Source organism: Sorex fumeus, unplaced genomic scaffold (assembly GCF_029834395.1).
Source record: "Sorex fumeus unplaced genomic scaffold, SorFum_2.1 ptg000233l, whole genome shotgun sequence".
Lineage (NCBI taxonomy): Eukaryota > Metazoa > Chordata > Mammalia > Eulipotyphla > Soricidae > Sorex > Sorex fumeus.
In genome coordinates, this window is record NW_026606290.1 from 1,806,842 (window position 1) to 1,822,630 (window position 15,789).

Genomic DNA, 15,789 nt, shown 5'->3' on the forward strand with positions numbered 1-15,789 from the left:
CTCCCGAGACCCACCATGGCCAGCCCCTGTGGGGACGGCTCCCCTGCAGGATGCCAGCGCCCCGAGACAGGACACGCAGCCTGGCTTTGTGTCTCCGCCTCACTGGCCTGTGTTCGTGATTTCGTGATTCAATGCTAGGTGGGGTCAGTGCATGGGGCCAGGTGGGGCGGGCAGCCACCCGCTTCCTGCCCTCTGAGGCCCGCGCTGCCGTGCAGAGACCTTCCCTCCCCCGTGACAACCCCCAGTAGAACCAGCTGCCGGCTTCCGAGCAGGAGTGGTGGGTGCCCGGGCGGGTGGTGACAGTGCCCTCCTCCCCTCCAGACCACCATGCGGGACCTGTCCCAGATGCTGAAGAAGATGCCACAGTACCAGAAGGAGCTCAGCAAGGTGAGGAGACGCTGCTGATGGCTTCTGGGGCCCCCAAGTTTGCTCTCCTCAGTCTGTTTGCACAAAGCCCCTGAGGAGCAGGCAGGGCAGCTCCTCTCCCCTTGGATCCCCCCTCCCCCTTGCCCTTGCCTCTCCCCCTCCCCCACCCCCACCCCTCCCCACCCCTCCTCCCGTCCTTCCTGCTCCTCCCTCACCGCCTCACCTCATCCTGTGCTGCTCCAGCAGCCTTTGATTTGGCTGCTGGCTCCTCTCAGCCAAATGAGAGAGAACAAGTGGGCTCAGGGGGATCCGTGAGAGAGTGAGCTCTGAGGGATCCCCATGAGTCAGTGAGATCTGGGGGGAATCCTCATGAGTCAGTGAGATCTGGGGGGATCTCCGTGAGCAAGTGAGATCTGGGGATCCCATGAGTCAGTGAGATCTGGGGAATCCCCATAAATCAGTGAAATCTGGAGGGATCCCCGTGAGATCTGGGGAGATCCCCGTGAGCAAGTGAGATCTCAGGATCCCATGAGTCAGTGAGATCTGGAGGGATCCCCGTGAGATCTGGAGGGATCCCCGTGAGCAAGTGAGATCTCGGGATCCCATGAGTCAGATCTGGAGGGATCCCCGTGAGATCTGGGGGGATCCCCGTGAGCGAGTGAGATCTGGGGATCCCATGAGTCAGATCTGGGGGATCCCCATGAGTCAGTGAGATCTGGGGGGAATCCTCATGAGTGAGTGAGATCTGGGGGGGATCTCCGTGAGCAAGTGAGATCTGGGGGATCCCCATAAATCAGTGAGATCTGGAGGGATCCCTGTGAGATCTGGGGGGATCCCCGTGAGCAAGTGAGATCTGGGGATCCCCATGAGTCAGATCTGGGGGATCCCCATGAGCCAGTGAGATCTGGAGGGATCCCGATGAGATCTGGGGGGATCCCCGTGAGTGAGTGAGATCTGGGGATCCCCATGAGTCATTGAGACCTGGGGGATCCTGTGAAATCTGGGGGATCCCCATGAGTGAGTGAGCTTAGCTTACAGGGGGGTCCCCTGAGGTGAGAACATGCTCAGAGGGGCTCCCCGGATAAGGGGGGTCACTTGGAGGACCCCTGTGGCTTGTCACAGCCTGTTCCCCACGTGCCTTACTCAGAGCGGGTCTCTGGGTCTAGCCCCACTCCGTGGCGGGAGTAAGGGGCTCTGGGGGCTCAAGGGGGTGTCACGCAGCCATGGGACTTGCTCCCTGCACAGAACTTCTCCCTCCTCTCGCCTCTCAGTGCAGGGCTTGTCCTGCCCCTCTGCGTGTGTGCACGCACGCGTGCATGCTCACTGGGGCATCCCATGGGGATCCGCTGTCCCTAGCAGACATTCGTTGACACGTGAGTCCAAACAAACTCTGCTTCCTCCTAGTATTCCACCCACCTGCACCTGGCCGAGGACTGCATGAAGCACTACCAGGGCACCGTGGACAAGCTCTGCCGGGTGGAGCAGGTAGGGCCGCCGCCTCCCCTTCCTGCCAGGCCCGTCCCAGCCGCGACTGGGGACCAGCACTGGGCCTTGGACACTTGCCTTTGGACTTTGCATGTCTTACCGCCCAGAGGCTCCTGGGAACGGCTAAAGAGCAGTGGACGGGCGGCCCGAAGCCCGCATTGGCCGGGACACCTACTGTCACTCTCTGAATACATTTTCTGCTGCCCTGGCCACACCTGGCAGCCCAGGGGCAGGCCGGACCATGCCATCGTGATGCGAACCCACACTCGGCCTCACGCCTCCTCACCCCACACTCACAGCCGAAGTCAGGCCGGAGCCCTGCCTCTCCCGACCTCTCCCAGGCTCTCCCTGTCTGCCTCAATGGGCCACTTTCCTCTGCTTCACTCTCCTCGGCCAGTGGGGGAGATCCCGTTGCTGCCCTGCTTCTCGGGGAGTCGGGGATTCATGTGGAGGCCCTGATCTGCAGGATGCCACCCTCCTTGCAAAGGGCACGGTCACGCAATCAGGGTCAGCGTGGAGGGGAAGCTGGAGCTGGAGCCCTCTGCAGATAGGCCCCTTCCAGGAAAAAGCCCCTTGCAGCTTGCTGGGGCTCTGGGCACAGGGCCTGGGAGTCTGGTCCTAGGCACACTCGGGTGCAGACAGCTGCCTTGACCCGGCGTCCACTCGCCGTCCACACCACTGGACGTCCCCTGGAAATGCATCTTGCCTCCATGTGCCAGTGGTTGTTTGCTGCTGCTTACAGGGCATTGGACATTTTATTTTGTTTTTGCTTTTTGGGTCATACCCGGCGATGCTCAGGGGTTCCTCCTGGCTTTGCACTCAGGAATCACTCCTAGTAGTGCTCGAGGGACCCTATGGGATGCCAGGGATTGAACCCGGGTCGGCCGAGGCAAATGCCCTACCTGGCTGTACTACACTCTGGCCCTGGCATTGGATTTTCAAGGGGGACATTAGAGTCACATTCAGCTGTGCCGCATGGGCTGAGGCTGTCCACCAAGGGAAAGACTGGGGCCCACAGTCTGTGGCCCCTGTGAGCACAGAGGGGACTGGCAGAGGTGGGCAGTGTCAGGGGAGCTTCAGGGGCCGCTCTACCAGCGAGATGCTGGACTCTTGACTGGCCGGCTGTAGGGTCGTGGGGAGGACATGCCCCAGCCCTGTCCAGTTGACCTCTGCGTCCCTTGTGGCCTGCATGGTGGAGGCCCAGTGTGTGTCTCCTTACTGGAGAATGAGAAACAGAACCAGACAGCTCAGCAGGCCAAGTGGAAGTTTTATTTTGGGGTTGTTTCTTTTTTTTTTCCGGTTTTGGGGCCACACCCTGCGATGCTCAGGGGTTACTCCTGGCTCTGCAGCACTCCTGGCAGTGCTCGGGGGACCATATTGGATACCACGGGTCGAACCCAGGTTGGCCACATGAAAGGGAAACCCCCTCCCTGCTGCCCTGTTGCTCCAGCCCCCCAGTGCAAGCTCTGGTTGCAGGCGGCCCAGGTTTGAGCTCCAGCCCCATGTGGTCCCTTTGAGCACAGAACACAGAGCCTGGAGTGCCCCGAGCACTACCAGGCGTGGCCCCCAAAAGAAATCCCAATCTAGAGAAGGAACCAGAGAGATAGTACACATTTCCTTACACATCACTGACCCTGAACCGCAGCAGGAGTGATCCCTGAGCACAGAGCCCTGAGCACTGCAGATTGTGACCCCAAAACCAACAAGCAAGGGGGTTGGAGTGATAACACAGCAGGTAGTGCATTTGCCTTGCACGCAGCCCGACCCGGGTTTGATTCCCAGCATCCCATCTGATCCCCCGCGCATGGCCAGGGATAATTCCTGAGTGCATGAGCCAGGAGTAGCCCCTGTGCGTTGCCTGGTGTGACCCAAAAAGCAAAAAAAAAAAAAAAAAAAAAAAAACCAACAAGCAAGACCCTAAAGTTAGAACTCAGGAACAAAGTCTATCCTCCGGGCTTTGGGGGCAGCGAGGGGAGGAGGGAGTCAGCAGGGACCCCAGACCGCCGACGTTCAGGCCTGGGCTTGCTTCTGGGGGGGCCTCCCTCCTCCCGGCACCCCCTGGCGAGCTGCGGGACCCTGTGCAAGGAGCGACCTGGCTCGCCTGTCAGCAAGGTGGCCAGTTGGAAAGTGGACACGAAGCTTGATCGGGTGTCAGGGAACCATGCCGACAGTGGCACATGGAGTGAGAGGGTGGGGTCAGGATGCTCCGTGGGGACAGAGCTTGAGCTTGTCCAGGCTATAGCCAGCAAGACCTGGGTGCTGTGTCCTGCAGGACCTGGCCATGGGGACGGACGCCGAAGGGGAGAAGATCAAGGACCCCATGAGAGCCATCGTCCCCATCCTGCTGGACGCCAACGTCAGCACCTACGACAAGATCCGCATCATCCTGCTCTACATCTTTCTGAAGAACGGTGAGGGGGTGCGGGTGCCTCCCGGGGGACGTGGGCAGCCGCGAAAGGATCCGAGTGTCCCTCTGCCTTTTCTGTGCTGCCTTTTTTTTTTTTTGCTTTTTGGGTCACACCTGGCAGTGCTCAGGGGACCCTATGGGATGCTGGGATTCGAACCTGACGCGGCTGTGGTGAGCGGGACAGGGACGGGCCCCAGGTGGCCCCTCAGCCATGGGAGCTGCTGGGTCTGTTCCAGGAATCACTGAGGAGAACCTGAACAAGCTGATCCAGCATGCACAGATCCCCCCGGAGGACAGCGAGATCATCACCAACATGGCGCACCTTGGGGTGCCCATCGTCACCGACGTAAGGGCGGGCGGGGGACACCTCACCCAGGGGCACTTCTCTCTCACGCACAGACACATGCGCACACACACGCTTACACATTCACACACACAGACACACACACGAGACTCTCACTCACACATTCACCCACACCCATATGCACGCACACACACACACACACACACACAGACATACACTGACAGACACACTTGTATAAACACACACACACATTCACAGACATATTCACGCACAGACAGACACACACACACATGCACACACATTCAGTGCGTGCGTGTGCTTCTGCCCAATTGGTCCTCCCTGCCTCACGTGTGCTTATGTGCGCACGCGTGTTTGTGTATGTGCATGCGTTACATGTTGTGTGTCCAACTGTGCAAGTCTACTTGTGTCCGGGCAGCCCTCCCCGGCCTAATTTCTGTGCGTGCATGCGTGTGTTGTGTGTGTGTGTCCAGACGGCCCTCCCTTCTTGCATGTGTGTGCCTGCATGTCCAGGCGGCCCTCCCTGCCTTATGCACATGTGTCCGTGCACGTGCTGTGTGTGCATGCATGTATATGCGGTGTGGATGCGTGTCCAGGTGACCCTGCCTGTCTCACACGTGGGTTTTGGTTCAGTCCACGCTGCGCCGCAGGAGCAAGCCCGAGCGGAAGGAGCGCATCAGTGAGCAGACCTACCAGCTCTCCCGCTGGACCCCGATTATCAAAGACATCATGGAGGTCCGTGAGGGGCCCCGGGGTGGGGTGCGGGGGGACGGCCGGGCCCAGTCCCTTCCTGGAGGCCCTGAGGCTTCCAGGCCCCTGCTCTTGGGAGCCCAGGCCCTAGGTTTCCTGTCCAGGGATTTGCAGCGTCTCTGAGCACGCCGTGTCTTGAGGGTTGGCGAGGAGATGCTGGGGTTCAGCCCTGGGTTAGCCCTCCAGGGCCCCCATCCCCGCTCTGAGCGTCAGAGGAGAAATGTGCTCCACACGAGTGTCCAGTCCCGCCATGAGGCTCTCTCGGGAGTGTGGAGCTCCAGAAGGGGACCCGGTGTCCCTGCTCTGCGGGACCCCGTTCAGCCTCTGCCTGCTGCTGCTGGGAGGCCCTGCCCCCTCCCACTCCTGCTGCCCGGCTTGGCCCAGGTGCCTCGTCCCTCATCCTTTCAATTCCCCCCACACCTGCAGCAGGCGGGATGGACTGTCCCAGCCCATGTCCATCAGCTGTCCTCTGTACCCAGCGGGGCCGGTGCAGGGGTCCCACACCCCTCTAGGGAGTGATGGGATGTGGCATCCCAGCCCTCTGGCTCTTGAGAGGTTATCTGTCCAAGTCCTGCTCCAACAGATGGACAGGAGAGGAGTCCAGAGAATGACAGGCCTCGCCCTCAGCTCCGCCCAGACGTAAACACAGCCCTGCCGGGCCTGCAGGCAGCTGCTCACAGAACCAGAGTGAGCGAAGGCAGCTGGGGGCCGCTTCCACCTGAGGAGCTGAAGTGGAGCGCTCCCTTGGTTCTCTGCCCCCGCCTTTTTTTTTTTTTTAATTTTTCCTTTTTGGGCCACACCCGGCGATGCTCAGGGCTTATTACTCCTGGCTCTGCACCCAGGAATCACTCCTGGCAGTGCTCGGGGACTCTGTGGGATGTCGGGAATCGACCCCAAGTTGACCACTTGCAAAGAGACGCCCTCCCCCATGGACTGTTGCTCAGATCCCTGTCCTCTGCCCTGCCTTTCCGCCTCCCTCCCTGCCCCTGTGGGCTTCGGGGGCAGCGGCTGTTAGGAGCATCAGTTTCTAAGCTGCAGGCGTGAGGTCCACCCACCAGACAAGCAAGGCCCTTGGAAACGAGCTAGAGGCTTCTCCTGCAGGAAATTCTTTTTTTTTCCCCCCACTTTTTAAATGCCACGTGAATCCTGAGATGAAAACCCAAAGCATTGGGCTGGAGCCATAGGGCACTGGGTAGGACGTTTGCCTTCCACGAGGCCAACCAGGGTTTGATCCCCGTCATCCCATATGGTCCCTGGAGCATCGCCAGGAGTAATTCCTGAGTGCAGAGCCAGGAGTAACCCCTGAGCATCCCCAGGTGTGACCAAAAAAAAAAAAAAAGAAAACTCAAAGCAATTGTACGAAGGGGCTGGAGAGATAGCACAGCAGATAGGGCGTTTGCCTTGCACGCAGCAGACCCGAGTTCGATTCCCAGCATCCGATATGGTCCCCTGAGCACCGCCAGGAGTAATTACTGAGTGCAAGAGCCAGGAGTAACCCCTGTGCATCGCCAGGTGTGACCTGAAAAACAAAAAAACAAAAAAACAACAAAAAAAGCAATTGTGTGACCGGAAGATGATAATATTGGTGCATTTCCGTGGGAGAGAGCATTTAATTGGTGCTCAGAATTCACCTAATCCCCCCCCCCCCCCCCCAGATAAAGAAACTGAGATCTAGACTTGCCCCAGACCTGGGAACTGGTGCTTGGCCAGCAAGGCCAGCCTCTGCCTCTGGGGCACCACGGCCCTGCCGGGAGATCCTCCCCCCCCCCCCCCCAGTGTGGCTGTCACTCCTGCAGGTGGGGAGAGAGGAAGGGGCTGGTGAGGCAGCAGAGTCGATGCAGTTGGTTTTGCTTCTGGGGGCACAGACCTGCGGCCAGAGCGCGGGATCCCCGTGAGGCTTGGAGGGCCGGGCTGCACCGGCGAAGCTGACCCGGGCTTTGCTGCTTGGCGCCTCCTGACCAGTGTCTCCTTTTTCTCCAGGACACGATCGAGGACAAACTCGACACCAAGCACTACCCGTACATCTCCACCCGCTCCTCTGCCTCCTTCAGCACCACCGCTGTGAGGTGAGGGGGGCCCCGACCAGACACGGGGAGGGGGGGAGTCCACAGCCCCTGGCGCTCACATGCACGCATGCACACATTTGCACTCACGTACACACACACACACCCCACGTGAGGGGCCTCGAGCAGACACAGGGGGAAAGAAGCCCACAGCCCCTGTCGCTCTCTCTCACACACACATACACACACGCCCCTCATGAGCAGACTTGGGGGACACCCACCCCCCACCCCCACTCCCCATGCCTCCCTGCCTCAGCAGGCGTCCACGCGGGGCCTCTGCACTGCCCCTACCTGGGCATGTCTTCAGGGCTCCCCTCACCCCTCCGCAGGCCTTGGCCTGGGGTCCCCCTTGGCTCACACCCATGACCCTCCCAGCCCTCCTACAAGGAGCACCCAAGGGAATTCGATCAGTTAGTGGACACATAGTGACCTGGACAGGAAGAGAAGGGCCAGGGTCAGCAGCCCCATAGGATGCACGCAGACTGCACCAACAGATGAGCATGGGGGCCGGTGGCAGGTGGGTGGGAGCAAAGGGACTGACCATTCACGGGCCAGGGTGTCCGTCTCAGATGGGGACCGAGGTCCAAGGTGGACGGGGCCAAGTGGGGGTCACAGTCCCGTGACAGCGAGATGTGCGATACGAGAATTTTCTCCCAAGCCAGGTGTTCGGGAGATAGAGGCCCAGGCGGGGTCCCGGGGCCCCCCTGTCCCCCTCCCCGCCGCCAGTCGCTCAGAGCACAGGGGAGTGTGGATAGGGACAGGGATCAGGCCCCCTCTGCCGCCCAGCCCAGCACGCTGCCTGTCTTCACCCTGATCACTTGCCCCTTTTTGGATTGTTCTAGAAGGGGGAGATTAGGTTAGAGCCCCAGGTTGGAGCTGTGGGAGATGGGGGAGGGGTCCCAGAAATCAGTTTTGCAAGAGAAGAGCTCCCCGCCCCATGTTCCGACAGCATAGCCCACACTCGCCTGGACGGTCCCTGCGGCCTGTGGGTACTTGGAGGGACCCGACCCCCACCCGCACCCCCCACCTGGTTCTCCTTCCTGCCCACTGCACGAAACCTCCCCGCAGGGCTGTGGGCACACAGCCCAGGTGCCCACTCAGGGACGCTGCTGCCGGCCCACACGTGGTGTCGGCTCCAGACTCACTCCCCTGTGCCTCACCGTGGGGTCGGGCCCACAGGGGCAGCCGGGGCTGAGCAGCACCTGGGGGGCTTCTGGTGGGCAGCGTGGCAGCCGCACACCTGGGGCTCAACAGTCCCCCCGCTCCACTGGAGGCCTTACGGGCCACTTGCTGTCGGGGCACTAGGCACCTGCTCAAGCGGCAGTGAGCACCAGAGGGCTCCGACCAGGGCAGGGTGAGGCCTGCACCCCGGGCAGGCGCCCAGAACAACAGCCTCATGGCTTCATGCCCCCTGAATCCCTGGACATGACTGTCCCCTGAGACCAGCATTTTGTTTCTTTGGTTTGTTTTTGCTTTTTTGGGTCACACCCACTGATGCACAGGGGTTCCTCCTGACTCTGCACTCAGGAATTACTCCTGGCGGTGCTCGGGGAACCATGTGGGATGCCGGGATCCAACCCGGGTCGGCTGCATGCCAGGCAAGCACCCTTCCCTCTGTGCTCTCGCTCCAGCAACCAGGAGACCATTTTCTCCGCATCCCCCCCCCCCCATTTCTCATTGGTCCTCTGAGCGCAGAACCCATCTCGGAGAGCCCAGGGTGGCCATTCTGGGGAACTGTCCCCAGTTCCCAGGAGGCCCCTGCGTCCCCCCTCAGGTCCCCCCGCGCTGAGCCCCTCCATCGGGCGCCTGCTTCTCAGTCCCTGGCCTCCTCTCCCCATGCCCCCAGAACTTGTGGCGGCCACAGCTGGGGTCACCGAAAGAGCCCAGCCACACGCTCAGGGCGCGGCCAGTAGGGGGACAGGAATGACTGGCCCTAGACGAGCCTGGACACGGGGGCAGGCGCTGCTGCCCATGGCCCACCCCGACGGGCCTGGGGAAGTGCCTCAGCCCTCGGGAAGCCCCGGCCAGTGGGCAAGTCACCGAGGGCAGGAGGCCACGCCGCGGACCCCACGGACACGAGGGCTGTCTCCCTCCCCGCAGCGCCCGCTACGGGCACTGGCACAAGAACAAGGCCCCCGGGGAGTACCGCAGCGGCCCCCGCCTCATCATCTTCATCCTGGGGGGCGTGAGCCTGAACGAGATGCGCTGCGCCTACGAGGTGACCCAGGCCAACGGCAAGTGGGAAGTGCTCATCGGTGAGTGCTCGCGGCCGGGGCCCCGGGGGGAGGGCCGGGCTGCTGCATGGCGCGTGCAGGCTCCCTCCCGCACCTCCGCGAGTCCCCCCGCCCTCGCCCGCCCTCACCCCGCACAACTTGGCCTCTGGCCACGTTGGGGGATGGCGGAGCTAAGGGGCCCGAGGGTCCCTGCCGTGGCCGGCCGGGCGCTGCATGCGGGGGGCGGCCAGGGCACGGCGCCCCCACCCCAGAGGCCGCCCTAGGCCTGGTGGTCACTGCGCGCCGGCGCCCGGGACTCCTCGGGGCCCCGTCCAGGTGACGCCCAGTGGACGGCGGGCTGGGCCTTCCCCGCCTTCGCCTGTCACGTCTGTGTCCAGTGCTCGGGCCACCGTGACCGGGACGCGGGGACGGAGGTGCGGGGTGCTGCGGGGTCCAGCGACTTCCCGCCGCACTCTCGAGTTTGGGGGTCCCCACTGCCTTCCCGGGGGAGGCGAGGACAATGTGCGGGAACTGTGGAGCTGGGCCTCTCCCGGGCCCCCACGGGCTCAGGGCTGGAAGGGCAGCGAGCGGGGGATGATCCGGCCTCGCCGGCGCCCCCCACTGCGCCCTTCACGGGCTCCTGGCCCTGCCCCCAGTGACGGCTCCACTCTCAGTGCTCCCGGGCCCTGAGCACCAGCAGGGGCCGCGGCCCAGAGCTTGCGATGGCTGGGCCGTTGAGGGGTGTCTGGGCCCATCCACCCCGCTCCGAGCTTCCACCATCCCGTGGGGAGACGGTCCGACGTCCCCCTCTCTCCCTCCTCCCGGAAGTGCTCTCTGGTCTCTGCTTCTCCCTGGATTGTTTTGTCCCTTTCTGTCACCCGGGCCCCTGCGGCCACGCTCTGTGTCCCCCTGCTTGCCTCTGTGTTGCCTGGTGGCCAGACGACTCCCTTCCCGGGCCGAAGCTGCCACGACCAGGCTCGGGCCGGAGTCTCCCTCTTCCTCTCAGACACCAGCTCAGCTTCCCCGCGGGGAGACGAGGGCCTGGTTGGAGTTGGGGACGGAGAGAACAGGGTGGGGGAGCGAGGGGTTAAGGGGTCGCACAGCGGGGAGGGCGTTTGCCTTGCACGCGGCAGACCCGGGCTCGATCCCCGGCACCCCAGGCGGTCCCCCGAGCACCGCCAGGAGTGATTCCTGAGTGCAGAGCCAGGCGTCAGCCCTGAGCACCGCCGGGTGTGGCCCCCCCAAAGCAAACACACACACACTGTCCCCTGCAGTGCCAGGGAGCAGCCTGGCGCGGCAGCTGACGTCCGGCGCCCCCCGCCCCCCGCATGCGCCCGCTTTCCCCCGCCCTCCTCGTGGGCTGCGGCGTGTCTGTCTGGCCTGCCTGGGCATGCTCCTCTGACGTACCTGTGTTCAAGCAGTCAGCTGGCCTCTGTTCTCCTGCAGGTTCTACTCACATTCTCACTCCCACCAAATTTCTCATGGACCTGAGACACCCCGACTTCAGGGAGTCCTCTAGGGTATCTTTTGAGGATCAGGCTCCAGCAATGGAGTGAGAGAGCCCAAGAAACAAAGTAAAAGCAGTTTATCCCAGAAAAGAAACTCTTCCACTCCGAAGGCTTTCTTTGACTCTCCCATCACTCTCGCTCCTTTCTCTCCCCTCTGCGACTCGTATGATTTCTCTGGTTTTGGTTTTTTTTTTTTGTTTCCCCCCTCCCCCACTTTGGACGAGAAAATGCTTGCCGTTCTTTCTGAGCACTGATTGAAAATGTGTCTAGGGCCGCCCGCCCTCCCAGAGGCCCGCGGGTGTGCCGACAGCAGCGCCCGCCTCCCAGGGATGGGCACCCCGGCGGGAAGGAGTGCCAGAACGCTGCCCACGGCACCCGAACCCGCTGCCCACACCTGCCGGCCCTGGGGGAGGCGGGAGCGGGGGAGGGCGAGGGGGAGGGCTCAGACAGCGACATCCTGCAGTGACCTGTGCAGGCTGAGGCTGCAGGGAGGCCGGGCTCAGGCGCAGGCGGACACCCGTGGGCCCCTGGCAGGGAGGAGGCTGGCGGGGAGCGGTAGGACAGGACAGACTCCGGTGGTGGCAGGTGACAGGGAGCCAGCCCCATCCTGGGACCGGTGGCGTCTTGACGACCTCGTGCCTAGCGGGGGGGCTGCCCTCCGGCTTGCTCCCATCTTCACTGTCCCATGAAGACTTGGAGGAGCTGAGTTACTGCTCCCCCTCAGTCCCTTGGAAGACACACGGGCTCTTTGGAGGGTACGACCCCCTCCCCTCAGTCCACACCTTCTCGGGTCCGGGAGTGGGTTCGAGGGACTGGAGCACCAGGCTCTGCGAGCAGGGTTTCGGGGGGTGGGAGGAAAAGGCTTAGTAGAACCCCCTCCCGCGGCCTTCCCTCGGGTCAGCCGTGCGACAATGCTGCTGCCCCGGGTACCAAGTCCGTCCCCAGCACCTCAGGCCGACTCACGCCCAGTGAGGCCCCAGAGTGTGCGACCCCAGAGGCGGGCTGAGGCCTGGCTTGGCTCTGCAGCTCCCAGCACTGGGGCCCCGGGGATCCCGGACAGCAGGACAGACTGCCCTGCCACCCTCTCAGATCCTGCTGCCCCCACCCCCCCAGGACCAGGACCAGGACCAGGCAGGTGGCTCGGGCGGGACCCGGGCCGTGGCCAGGCTGTGTGGGTGCCGGTGGGAGCCGCTCTCCCTGCCCACGGACCCTTGGGAGGGACGCGTGCTGACCCCGCATGTCCCTGTGAGTTCGTGTCCACAGACTGCACCCCACCTGCCCTTGTCCGAGGGCCTCTGAGGCCCCGAGAGCAAAGCCTGAGCCGCCCACGGCGACGGCGTGGCTGCTGCAGTGGCTGGTGGGGTGTCGGCTCTTACCCGCGGGGCCCAGGGCAGAGAGGGAGCACAGGCGCCGAGCAAGCACAGGCTCACAGCAGGAGGCGCCTCGGAGGGTTCCCCGAGCACAGTAACTCGAGCATCTCCTGAGCACTGCCAGGAGTAGCCCCAAGAACCTACCCCCAAAAAATGTTTTTATGAAGAAAAGGAAAGGGGCTGGAGCGCTAGCACAGCGGGGAGGGTGTCTGCCTTGCACTCAGCCAACCCAGTTCAACCTCTGGCACCCAAAATGGTCCCTGAGCACTGTCAGGAGTGATCCCTGAGTGCGGAGCCAGGGGTTAAGCTCTGAGCATCACTGGGTATGGCCCAAAAACTAGAAACAGGGAGGGCGGGAGGGAGGGAGGAAGGAAGGAAGAAGGGAGGGAGGGAGGGAGGGAGGGAAGGAAGGAAGGAAGGAAGGAAGGAAGGAAGGAAGGAAGGAAGAAGAGCCTCAGTATCTGGGTCTGATGTCCTTCTCCCCTGGGTGTCCAGCACACTGGACGTCAAGCTGGCGACAAGGCCCTCAACCTCGCCTGGCCTCTCATTGCTGCTGCTGAACTGGCCATGTGGACAGGGCCTCAGGGTGTCCGGCTCTGCAGTGAAGGGTCTCTCCACACCTGCGCACAGCTCGCACAGCTCACGGGGCCTCTAGAGACCCCCTACCCCACTTAGGTCTCAGCATCTCTTGTGTGTCAAGTGATCGAGCCCATTGCAGGCAGGCCTGGCCTGCTCCCTGCTCAGTGCCAGTCACGGGTGGGGGGAGGGTGTTAAGAAACCCTGGGTGCTGAAAGGAGCCCCAGGGAGCATTGCGGGGAGACGCTGAGCCCACGCCCGACGCTCTTCCGCACATCCCAGGTATCAGAAAGCTCCAGACCGTGGCTTCCTTGTGCCCTCCTCACCCTCCCCAGCCCTGAATCTGCAGGAACGGAGGTCTCGGGGCGGGGGGTGGGGGGGCTCTGTGGGTACCACAGTGGGCAGAGCTGCCCCATCCCTCCCTCCTGTCCGGCTCTCCCCTGAGACCCTGGTGGTTTCCCAGAACCCCGTAGTGACTGTGGCCACGGGTGTCTGTGTCCGCCCAGACGGGTGCCCTTGACCAGAGCAGTCTTTCCCCTTCCTGTAGAACTGACAGGTCAGGGAGGGCGTCAGCATGGATACGGGGGGGACACACAGGGAGCTTGGCAAGCACCCGGGGACACAGACAACTGGGGCTCTGCAGACAAAGGAGTTGGCGCCACGGGCAGCGCCAAGGTCACGACAGCGTTCCCGGGATGGGGTGCTGGAAGCAGCCCTGTCCACAGCAGGCCCCCGGGCGAGGGGAGCCTGCGGGGGTCCCCCATCCTGGCTGCCTGGAGGCGGCGTCCGGCTGAAGTTCTGCCCCAGGAGGCCCTTCCCTCATCCGCCCACACCTCCGGAGGCACATTTTCAAGTCCGAGCCCCCACGTTCCTTCTGGGCCGCATGCGTGCACGCTCATGCTTGACTCGTGTCCCGTGTCCTGTCTAGAGTCCGTGTCCCCTCACATGCCTCTTTCTTCATGCACGCGTCAGCGCTCGCTCCGTCTCAGTCTCTCTGTCTCTGTCTCTCTCTCTGTCTCTCTCTCTCTCGCTCTCCCTCTCCCCTTCTGGAAAGGGACTTCATTGATTTTTTTTTTTTGGTTACTTTTGCCGTAGAAGTATATCTGATTCCATTAGCTTAGATTTTTGCAAGCATTTCTAACCTCTTAGCAGTGCGCGGGCTCTGCAAGGTAAGGCCTCAGGCCCCCGCCCTCCCCGGCAACCTGAGGTCCCCGCCCTGGGGCAGCACCCACCAGCCGCAAGGGGGTCGGGCACATGTCCCTCCCCCCACCCCCCCAGACCCCCTCTGTTCCACACTCAGGCCCCAGTCTTCTGGCCCTGATGTTTGATGTTTGCAGTCTCCTGAGCTGGCCGAGCCCAAATGGGGGGGTTGTGGGGGCTGCCCCCCCACCCTTGGTCCATCCTGGAACCTCGCCTGAGCCGGAGGACGTGTGTGTTTACCCACAAGCCCCTCCTCGGCGGCGGCTCCCAGGCCTGTGCGACCTGGTCCCCCTCCCCCCAACCCCGAGCCCCCGTCCCCAGCCCCTCCCCGCTGCCACGAGCCCCCCCGGGCGGGGGTGGGGGCATGGCCAGATGGGGAGCTGGGGAGGGGCGGGAAAGGAAAGTTGGGGGGCGCGAGGACCCACACGCTCACTGTCTTTTCTGCTCCCCCCCTCTCGGCCCCCCCAGGATCCACGCACATTCTCACCCCACAGAAACTGCTGGACACGCTGAAGAAACTGAATAAAACAGATGAAGAAATAAGCAGTTAAATAAGCTGCTGCCCCCTCCCCCCGCCCCTGCGGCCGCCCACCTCCCCCCCCGCCCCCTCCCCTCCCCGGCTCTGCACGCACAGTCGCCGCCACGTTCTCGTGTTTCGTGACGCCCCTTCTCGTGTGAAACGGGAGAAAACGCTGCATCGTGTGTTCCAGAAAGAGTGTCCTCCGGGCCCGGCGGGGGGAGACGCCTTTGGGACACGGGTGTGGGGGGGAGGGGCCTTGCGGCCCGAGAAGCTGGGCAACTGCCGAGTGACTGGACGCACCTCGGACCTGGGGTGCAGCTGGGATGAGCCGGCCCGGGGAGAGGGGTTGGGGGGTCCGAAAACCTGTGTGGGGTGGTGGGGTGGCTGCGGTTTCCTCTGGGAACCACCTCACCAGGCGCCACCCTCCCCTCCCCACCCCAGGAAGCATCTCAGGTCTGAGACTCTCCCCCCCCCCCAGCCCCCCCCCCCTGCCTCGTGCTCCCGGCCCCTCTCCCGTGCTCGTCCCTGTTGGTTTGTGAATGGAATCAGGGTGCAGCGGGGGAGGCGGCCCGAGGGTCCATGAGCCCCCCCTGCCCCCGCACCTGGAGGTCCTGCTCCCCCTTGACCCGACAGTGCTTCTTGCCCTGGTGGGGCTGCCGGGATGCAGAAAGCCTGGGGTCCTGCCGAAGAGAGGGCTGGCCTGCCTCAGTTTCCCCCACCCCTAGGGGCCGTGTGTGAGAAAGAGAGTCATTTTATTCCCTGTAAGAATGCAGCCCGAGCGACCCTTCACCGCGAACTGAGCCGCCCCTGGATGCCGGGAGCCCCCCCCACCTCCCAGCCTCTCTGCATCCCCCCCCCGCCCCCCGGCCGCCCCATCCTGCTGCCGTGCTGGGTCGGGGAAGAGAATGGCCCCGGAAGTCACAGACGCGCCCCTCCCGCCGCCCCGCAGACGCGTGTGTGCTGTCTCGTGCTGTGCCGTCCTTGTCGCCGCGTGCTGCGTGCTTCGGCG

At 63.3% G+C, this 15,789-nt stretch overlaps 1 protein-coding gene across 2 annotated transcripts in view; it reads left to right on the plus strand.

The window, feature by feature from the left end:
* STXBP1 (syntaxin binding protein 1) overlaps positions 1-14,881 on the plus strand; it is a 61,424-nt gene extending 46,543 nt beyond the window's left edge. The window contains exons 12-19 of one of the 2 annotated variants that reach the window (XM_056108787.1): positions 322-387; positions 1,771-1,851; positions 4,124-4,262; positions 4,495-4,604; positions 5,214-5,315; positions 7,311-7,396; positions 9,494-9,648; positions 11,053-11,214. In XM_056108787.1, coding sequence (XP_055964762.1) covers positions 322-387; positions 1,771-1,851; positions 4,124-4,262; positions 4,495-4,604; positions 5,214-5,315; positions 7,311-7,396; positions 9,494-9,648; positions 11,053-11,162 — 849 coding nt within the window. In that variant the 3' untranslated portion in view covers positions 11,163-11,214. Of the gene's footprint in view, positions 1-321; positions 388-1,770; positions 1,852-4,123; positions 4,263-4,494; positions 4,605-5,213; positions 5,316-7,310; positions 7,397-9,493; positions 9,649-11,052; positions 11,215-14,728 lie in introns of those variants that run through there. The other variant, XM_056108788.1, reaches the window with a different exon arrangement.
* The last annotated feature ends 908 nt before the right edge of the window (positions 14,882-15,789 follow it).